Source organism: Meriones unguiculatus, chromosome 14 (assembly GCF_030254825.1).
Source record: "Meriones unguiculatus strain TT.TT164.6M chromosome 14, Bangor_MerUng_6.1, whole genome shotgun sequence".
NCBI classification, from domain to species: domain Eukaryota; kingdom Metazoa; phylum Chordata; class Mammalia; order Rodentia; family Muridae; genus Meriones; species Meriones unguiculatus.
The window spans coordinates 35,136,637-35,145,476 of record NC_083361.1 but is presented as its reverse complement, the minus strand read 5'-3'; the positions used below and the strand labels follow the sequence as shown (position 1 = coordinate 35,145,476).

Below are 8,840 nucleotides of genomic sequence, written 5' to 3'. Positions count from 1 at the left end.
CAGCTGAATGACAGCGACGTGAGCCATTAGCTGTAGTTTGTTAGATTTATTGACGGCGTGGGCGTGGCGGGGTTTTGTCAGGGCACAAGATGAGGCCACGAGAAGCGGAAAAAAGAGAGTAATGCTAGTCAGCCAATAAGAGCAGCACAGGTTTCATAGCAACAGAGGAGTGACGGCGAGCTGGGCCAATAGGAGGCTGAGTCGTCCGTCAAGCCGGCTGAGGGGAGGCGCGGCGGCTGAGTCTGACGGGAGCCGGAGGAGGCGGTGGGAGGAGGTGGCGGCTGCAACGCGGGCGCCTGAGGAGAAGGAGGAGGAGGCGGAGAAGCGGGTGAGGGGCGGCGCGGGGCCCGACCTCTGAGCCCCCTCTTGGCCCCCGCCCCGTGCCGCCCGGCCTCCCAGTCACCCCCTGACCGGGCTGTCCCCGGGCCCTTCTTCGAGCCTTGCCGCCCAAGTCAGCAGCCCCGCGGGTCTGGCGCTCCGCACTCTTAGCCTGCCCACACCCTCGGAGCCCAAGCAGACTTCTCTTACTCTCAGGTCTTTGCTTGCACCTTAGGGCCCGCTCCCTGCCCCGCCAGGGCATGTCCCCACACCTTTTCCGCACCGTAACCTCCCCAGTCATGCTCAGGGCACTTCCTGATCCCTGTCTCACTGTCCTGGCCTCCGAGAGTCCCTTCTCTGACTCTCACTGCTTCCCCAGCCCCCTTCTACAACCTTCCCAGGCTTTTCTTACTTGCTTACCTTCCTCAGTTCTCTTCTGGAACCCCTAGGGTCTTTGAGATTCTCATCACTTCAAATCCCCCAGGACTTCCCCCAAACCCTACTTAGGTCCGCTAGGCCCTTCCTTGGACCCCAGGCCTATCCACCTATCTGTCCACCCTTTGCCTCCTTCCCCTCGTCCCCCAACTCCCTACTAAGTCCTTCCTGACTTCCCTCCTTGTTTGTAGCCTTTCTGTCCCTTTTAGCCATACTCTTAGTACCTGGCTTTATTTGTCTTTTCCCATAGGCTCCTCCTCACCTTCCAGGCTTTTTCTTAGCACCCTCTTCATTTAAGGCAGACTTTTATTGTTTTGTTTCGTTTTTCAGCTCTTTCTCCCAGTTCTTGTAGCTTCTCCTCACGTGTCTGGCCACCCTCCCTCCTTCCTTGTTCCTACATAGCTCTCTCCCAAACCTAGATCTGCCAGACACCCCATGGTGAGGGTACAGGGTAACCTGTGCCTCCATTTTATTTGATCTGGCTCCCCCCACTTCACCTCCTTCCCTTTTGTTTTGATTTGTTTTTTTTTTTTTTTTTTTTTTTTTTTTTTCATTCTGTCCCTGATTTTTGTTCTCTTGAGGGCCTCCCCTTTGCTGGAATCCTCTGGTGGGGGAATAGGTCATAGATCCTACTTTACCTCATGGCTGCCTGGGTTCCACCCACAACCTTTTGACCACTTCTCAGGAAGGTGACCTTGGATGGAGGTGGTGAAGACAGACCCAGCCTAGCAAGGGTTAGCAGAGGCAGGCTAGAAGCTCAGAAACATTGAATTCATTCCCCTCTGGTCCCTTGATGGTCCTAGCTCTCCCCTGCAATGCTAAGCCTTTGGAATTCTCACAGATTGCCAATTATTCTGCCTTTCCAATGGGTGCACAGGGACTTGTCTCCTAAATGTGCACTTGGCAAGGTGATCTCTGTGTGTCAACATCCATGAAAATGTATATGGAGGTTGTGTATGTGACTGGGGGGGGGGCTATGCTTAATGCACCAGAGACTGTTTGGGGTTTCCTCACTATTGAAAGTACCTGTTGGGTGTCATTCTTCTATAGAGCCCTGTGAAGTTAGTATTGCTTTTCTTTCATGCTCTCCTACAGACATCCTACTCGGCTTCTGAGTGGCACATCCCTATGCCCTGTTCTGTACCAGAAGCAGCATGGTCTTCAGAGCAGCATGGGCCCTGACAGAGTGACAGCCCGAGAACTGTGCGAGAATGATGACCTGGCTACCAGCCTTGTTCTTGACCCCTACCTCGGCTTCCGAACCCATAAGATGAATGTCAGGTGAGGGGGCTCCTGAGGGTGATAGAGGGATGGGTCCTGGACCCTTTCTTTTATATTTTTACAACCCTCAGCCTGGCCTCCCTGAAGCTTCAGGTGAGGGTCGGGGCCCTGGAAGTCTCTGGAACCCAGGCATGCCCTTTTTCCTAGCCCTGCGCCCACCCTTCGACGACAACACTACCTTCGCTCAGCACTGGAAGCTTTCCTGAGGCAACGGGACCTGGAGGCTGCATACCGGGCCCTGACACTGGGAGGCTGGATGGCCCACTACTTCCAGACCCGGGCCCCTCGGCAGGAAGCTGCCCTCAAGACCCACGTGAGGGAGCCTCTGCCCTGCCCTGCCCTGCCCTGCACCGTACTCTCTCCATTTAGCTGAAGATTCTAGCATTCTCAGGAGAACAGCCCTCAGGTCCAAGACTGCTTTTCCTCTGCAAGGCTCAGCTTCCTTAGAATTGGGGGTGGGTGAGCTCTGAGATGAGTGTAGCTTCCTCTTCCTTTGACAGATGAGGATGCCTAGACCCAGAAAGGACCCAGGCCACACAGTCAAGTAGACCTGGTCCAGAAGAAAGAGACCCCATGCTTGGCCCTGCTCACCTTCCTGCCCTCCCCTACTCTTCTCTCAGATTTTTTGCTACCTCCGAGCCTTCCTGCCTGAGAGTGGCTTCACCATTCTACCCTGTACACGCTACTCCATGGAGACCAATGGGGCCAAGATTGTGTCTACACGTGCTTGGTAAGGGGGCGGCTAGGAGCAGAGATCCAAATCCCTGTGGATGAGGTAGGATCCAGCAGACGTGGGGCTAGCAAAGACAGGAGGACCTGGTGAATGTGAGAGAATGGAGGATGCAATTGTTGGCCCTGTCCCTTGGAGCTCCTGCTCCCTGGGTATTTCTGCACAAGAGGCCCTCACCCTCAGCAAGGTGGGAGGTATTGCTCACAGCCCTATAGCCTAGCCTCTTGGCAGGAAGAAGAATGAGAAGCTGGAGATGCTGGTGGGCTGCATTGCAGACCTGCGTGAAGAAGACGAGTATCTGCTTAGGGCTGGGGAGAATGACTTCAGCATCATGTATTCCACACGCAAAAGGAGTGCCCAGTTGTGGCTTGGTCCGGCTGCTTTCATCAACCATGGTGAGGGCAAGGCTAGGGAGAGGATGCTGGGGGACGATGCATGAGATAAGGGGAAAGGGTTGCCTTCACTTGCTCACTCTTCTCCCTTTTCTCTCTTGCTCACCCAATGGTGGCAGACTGCAAACCCAATTGCAAGGTAAGATCTGCAGTGTGTGAAAGGGGTGGGGCATGTGGGAGATGAAGTGCATCGAGGGATGTTTTTGAACCATCCCACCTGAGAAAGTGGTTTCCTATCCTTGACAGTCCCTTGTAGTTGGTAGCAGCACCTAGAGTTGGCAGCATAGAAAGGAAGGCATGTGTCCTCAAGGACATCAGAGCTGGAAGAGGGGCATCAGTGTGTTTGCACACTTGTGCCAGAGCCTGACTAAAATGGAACCTAAGGTGTGATGGGGAGACAGATTAGCAGATGGCTGAGCTCACCTAGACAGCTTTGATGGCAGGAGCAGGGGAGAAGCCAAGAAAATCCAGGAGGGCAAAGACCTCTGCTAAAAAAAAAAACAAAACCAAAAAATGGGTAGAAGGGCAGAGTAAAAGAGTGAGGAGGTAACTGGCCTGAACATATTGCAAAGGGTTTGGGAGGTCTAGTGGGGTATGTTGATATTGTCCTGTCATCTGAGCGTCTTGGGGGACTGAGGTGGAAATGTTCAAAGGTCTAGGCTAATCTGGGGAACTTGAGTGAAACTATTTCAAAAGGGCTAGGGATATAGCTCAGGGTACAGGGCTTGCTTAGTGTGTGCAAGATCCTTACTCTACACAGAGCAGAACAGACAAAGATGGGGATGTAGCTCTTGCCTAACACAGGAGGGGTCTGAGATCAATCCATAGGACCAACAGAAGCAGAAACAGTTTTAGTTAAGCACTGCTTGTACGTGTGAAATCAGTATTTTGGAGACAAAGGCAGGAGGATTGCTGCAAGTTAGAGAGGCCAGTTTGGTCTACATAGTGAACTCCAGGTCACCCAGGATTATATAGTAACAAGATCCTGTCTCCAAAAAAACTAAAAAAGAAGGGATCAAGAGATGCCCTAGTGCTTAAGAGGACCTGGGTTCAATTCCCAGCACCCACATGGCCCCTCACACTTGTCTGTAGCTCTAGTTCCAGGGCTTCTGACACCCTCACACAAACAAAACACCTATGACCATAAAATAAAAGTAAGTTATATAAAAGAAACCAAGTGGGGGCTGGAGAGATGGCTCAGAGGTTAAGAGCACTGCTTGCTCTTCCGGAGGTCACAAGTTCAATACCCAGCAACTCCATGGTGGCTCATAACCATCTATAATGAAATCTAGTGCCCTCTTCTGGCATTCAGGTGTACATGCAGGCATAACGTTGTATACATAATAAAAATATTATGTATATTGTATATATAATAAATAAATCTTTTGGGGCTGGAGAGATGGCTCAGCAGTTAAGAGCACTGTCTGCTCTTCCAAAGGTCATGAGTTCAATTCCCAGCAACCACATGGTGGCTCACAACCATCTGTAATGTGAACTGATTCCCTCTTCTGGCAGATGTAAATGCAGACTGAACACTCATATACATGAAATAAATAAATCTTTAAAAAAAAAAAAGAAACCAAGTAATAATAATAATAATATTAGAAGGTAAGGGGAGTCCCTGGAAAGCCCCCCATTTATGTCCTGTCAGGACACAGATGTCTAACTCCCTGTGGGAGCCCCCAAGGCATGAGTGAAGGCCAAAGCTCAGCTTCCTGAGTCAGAACTAGAAAGAGTTAGCTGTATTGCCTGGCCTTAGGTTTCCCTGTCAGTGCCCTAAGACTGTTGTTGGAGTTGGGTAGTGAGCATCTGAGACTACACAGATTTGTTTCCTGTGTCAGAGGCTCTCAGGATGAGTGACACACAGCCCTCACTAGGACGCCTGCTCTGCATGACGATACTGGATGAGACAGAAAGCAAAGGGCAACATGCGGTCACCTGCTCACTAAGTGAATATAGTGATCTGGAATCAGTAGGCTCTGGAGGACCAGAGTTCCTGAGTGTTGAAGGAAGTCAGGGGCACAAGAGAGTAAGAAATTTCACGTCATAAGTCTGGGACTGTAAAGAGGCATCTCATGCCCAAAGATGGTGGCAACCAGACTAGTAAACTTAGGTGACTCTCTTTCTAGCTGCATAAATGGAGGTTTGGTTTCTAGGTGGCTAAGGCAGTGGTGTACAGGAGGCTTAGTAGGAAGGGAAGAAGTATATAGAGTATGGGTGTCCTCAAGGAGATTAACAGGTGATGGACCATGAGGTGATGAAGGAACAAGTCAAGGTAGAGGGACAAGGGGAAGGCAAGAATATAGGTGGCCACTTTTGGTGTCAGGTTTGAGTGGCTAGCTGGCTGGCTAGATAGCTAGATGGTGACCATGTTCCCTTCCAGATAGGGAGGACAGAGGCAGACACAGATGTGGGAGGTAGATTAGAATGAGGAGTCTATAGGGTAGCCTTGAAGTGAGTGATCTCAAAGGTAGGGCTGGAGGACATGGGAATTGGGCTGCTGAGTGGACACAAGTTCTGGGAGGATGGGACCTAGCCACAGAAGCAGAGTAGGGAGGAGTGAGTGGCTCTTGAGGGACTGTGTGAGAGTGGGTAGGTCTCAGGGGTGGAGCTTGACATTTGTCCACAAGTCAGAGGAGGAGTACAAGGTGCTGGGAGGTCAGGTTAGCTCACTGGCTTGTAGGGAGGGATAAACACAGAAGATGGGCTTTTAAGGAGCTGTGTGGGGGACAGGCTCCCATCAGGATAGCTACTAATAAATGGTGGGGTCAGGGTGAGGTTCCTTAGTTGTGGCCCAACCCATTATGGAACCCTTGGACCAGGGTGCCTGGCCAGGTTGAGGAGCTGGACAGCTCCAGGCTAGAGTGCTGAGTGGCCATCGCCTCAGTTTGTGCCCTCAGATGGGAATACTGCCTGTGTGAAGGTGCTACGAGACATTGAGCCAGGGGACGAAGTCACATGCTTTTATGGCGAGGGCTTCTTTGGTGAGAAGAATGAACACTGTGAATGCCACACCTGCGAGAGGTAGGCATGGCTGAGGGTGGGTGGAGCGTGCCAGCCTGCCTTGGTCACTCCCTGGCTTGGGATGCACCCTCGGGATTCACTCTAAAACATGTCCAGCCCAGCATCTTCCTTTGCCCTTTTCTGTTCCTGCAGGAATGGCGAGGGGGCTTTCAGACTGCAGCCCAGGGAGCCAGACAAGCCAGACAAGCTGCAGCCACAGGCCCTGGACAAGTATGATCTCCGAGAGACAAAGCGGCGTCTGCAGCAGGGCCAGGACAGCAGCCAGCAGAGCTTGATGAGCCTGTGGGGCTGCTCCCATCAGTCCCCACTGCGCCGTGACCCATTCTGTGGTGAGCACCCTGTTCTCTGGCCTTTGTCACTTCTCTTCTGAACTGTCCGCAGGAGCAACTGCACAGGTCCTGTTGACCAGCTCCCCCCCCCCTCTCTCTCTCTCTCTCTTCCCTGACCTTCACAGCTGCCTGCCAGCCCCCATGCCTGCTGCCTGCCAGCCCCCACTTGGACTACTTGCCCCTCTGGCTCCAGTGGATGTCCCCGCCCCAGCCCAGAGTACGTCCCCGGAAGCGGCGCCGCCCTAGGATCCGTCAGGCTTCATTGACCCCTGTCTTCCACACTGCCAGTGTCTCCCTACACCGATGGGGAGGCTGTGGTCCCCACTGCCAACTACAGGCAGAGGCCGTGGTGACCCTACCCCTGCTCCCCCAGACCTGCTGGACCCCACAACAGGACTGGTACTGGGCCCGGCGCTATGGGCTACCTTCTGTGGTGCGTGTGAAACTTAACCGCCTAGCCCCTGCCCTACCAGCTGCTCCTGCCCCTGCTGGGAGCCCAGGCCCTGTCCCCACCCCCGACCTTATCCCTAAGCAGGCCCTTGCCTTCGCTCCTTTCTGCCCACCTAAGCGCCTCCGGCTAGTGGTCAGTCATGGTTCCATTGATCTGGACATCAATAGTGGTGAGCCATGATGGGCTGCTTGCAGGGAGCTCAGATTGGACTGCAGAGTCTCTGCTTGGACCCCTCCAGACAGGAAAGAGGGATTTGACCCTTGACCCAGGTCTGATCCTGGGAGTGTTGCTTAGGACATCCCTAGAGAGTTGATCCTTGTTTTATGAGTGCTGACCCCTGAGCCAGCCCCACTTCAGCAGGGAGCCCTGGCCATTTGATGTCCCCCTCTCCATCCCTGCCTCCACTTCAGGACTGTAGGAGCCATCCCCTTCCCCTCAGCCTCTTCCTCCCCAGGGAGCAAAGCCATAAGGGGGTAGGGGCCACTCCATGGGAACTCTCTAGAAGCTCAGGCCTCAGAAGGTGGAATTGACTTGCGGGGATTGCCTTCCCAGAGCTGCTTCCACAATGGGGAATGGGTTGGCTCTCAGCTCTGCAGTTGTTAGAGGTAGGGGCAGTCAGATGGGGTGGGTGGTACCCGGGGGCACATCCTTGTCCCTGCCCCATGGGTCTCAGGGAGGCCAGGTGTGACCTCATCTTTCTCACGGTGCTATCCCTGGTGCTACTGGGGTGAAGGGGAGGCTCCCTCTCCTCCCCACACCAGAATGGGGTATGATGGGGGATTGGAAGAACTTGAACTTTTTATTAAAGTCTTATAAGCCCTTAGCACTTTTTATGTTTGTAGGGGATGTCAAGTTGGAGGGTGAGATCTCAGCCTTGCTGGGAAGATGAGCTGGCTGCCTTGGAGACTGGCAGCTACCCTAATAAGCCTTAAGAAAGGAGAGAGCAATGGGTTCTGGGAGCTGCTGTATACTGCTTATAGGAGATGGCCAAATGCATTCTCTAGGGGAAAGTGAAGAGATAACCAATAACTAGTTGGTTATTGGCAACTAGTTGTAGTTGGCAAGGAAGCAGAGTGACTTGCTCCTTTCACTTTTCAACCAGGTACCCAGACATCTAGAGCAGGGCCTGGTGTGGTGGCACCCCTTTAATCCCAGCACTCAAGAGGCAGAGGCAGACAGGTCTCTGTGAGTTTGAGGCTAGCCTGGTCTACACAGGGAGTTCCAGCCAAGGCTACATAGTGAAACTGACCTAAATAAATAAATCGATCTGTGCATGGGGGGGTGGGAGGGGCCTTGTACAGGAACAGGTTCTGGGGAGGAAACATAGATGGAGCCCTGAAACCTAGCTCTGATGAGGGTTAGAGGAAGTCTCATGTAGCCCAGTTAGCTTCAAACTTCCTGTTGTATTTTAGGAGTAAAATAAGCTGGAGGGTATATCTCAGTATTAGAGGGCTTATTTTGTATGTAGCAAGTCCTGAATTTAACTGTCCATACCAGAAAAGGAACAAGAAATAAAGAGGACCAGCATGGAAACTGGTGCTGCCTCTGTGGGGCTGTCCCAACCCTGTTTTTCCTCTTGGAGAACCTTAGAGGTTGATCTAATGATTCCAGGAGCATGGGGCCCTGTGGGAAGAGCCAGTGAATGGAAATGAAGTAGGGCCTTGATCCATAGAACAAATTATGAAGAGCAGCAGAGCCATTTTGACATTCTTACTTCATGAAGCACATGAGCCTAGAGTATTCCTAGGAAGAAATGGATTTCTGAGGAAGGAACTACATAGCTAGAGGAAAATAGGGTGATTGGACTTGCATTCTGTGAACAGGGGAGGCTGCTGAGAGACAGGGTGTGGCCCTGGGATCCTGGGAAATTTACCCTAATG

The 8,840-nt window shown here is 52.4% G+C and overlaps 1 protein-coding gene across 2 annotated transcripts; it reads left to right on the top strand.

Moving 5' to 3' along the window:
- Positions 1-210: 210 nt before the first annotated feature.
- Positions 211-7,783, top strand: Kmt5c (lysine methyltransferase 5C). Of its 2 annotated transcripts, none has more exons than XM_021657324.2 (9): positions 211-328; positions 1,849-2,034; positions 2,182-2,347; positions 2,655-2,764; positions 2,996-3,159; positions 3,276-3,295; positions 6,044-6,180; positions 6,313-6,509; positions 6,635-7,783. In XM_021657324.2, exons 2-9 carry the CDS (start codon positions 1,925-1,927, stop codon positions 7,138-7,140), a joined length of 1,410 nt encoding a protein of 469 aa, XP_021512999.1. In that variant the 5' UTR covers positions 211-328; positions 1,849-1,924; the 3' UTR covers positions 7,141-7,783. The 2 variants fall into 2 exon arrangements, with proteins under 2 accessions (XP_021512999.1, XP_021513000.1); XM_021657325.2 differs by lacking the exon at positions 211-328 and adding an exon at positions 362-534.
- The last annotated feature ends 1,057 nt before the right edge of the window (positions 7,784-8,840 follow it).

What these genes read in the sequence shown, in the direction of transcription:
- Kmt5c (XM_021657324.2), top strand. Translation starts at nt 1,925, where the DNA reads ATGGGCCCTGACAGAGTGACAGCCCGAGAACTGTGCGAGAATGATGAC. An exon ending in ACCCATAAGATGAATGTCAG is followed by an intron (nt 2,035 to 2,181) that starts GTGAGGGGGCTC and finishes CCTTTTTCCTAG; the next exon opens with CCCTGCGCCCACCCTTCGAC. An exon ending in GCGCCGTGACCCATTCTGTG is followed by an intron (nt 6,510 to 6,634) that starts GTGAGCACCCTG and finishes TGACCTTCACAG; the next exon opens with CTGCCTGCCAGCCCCCATGC.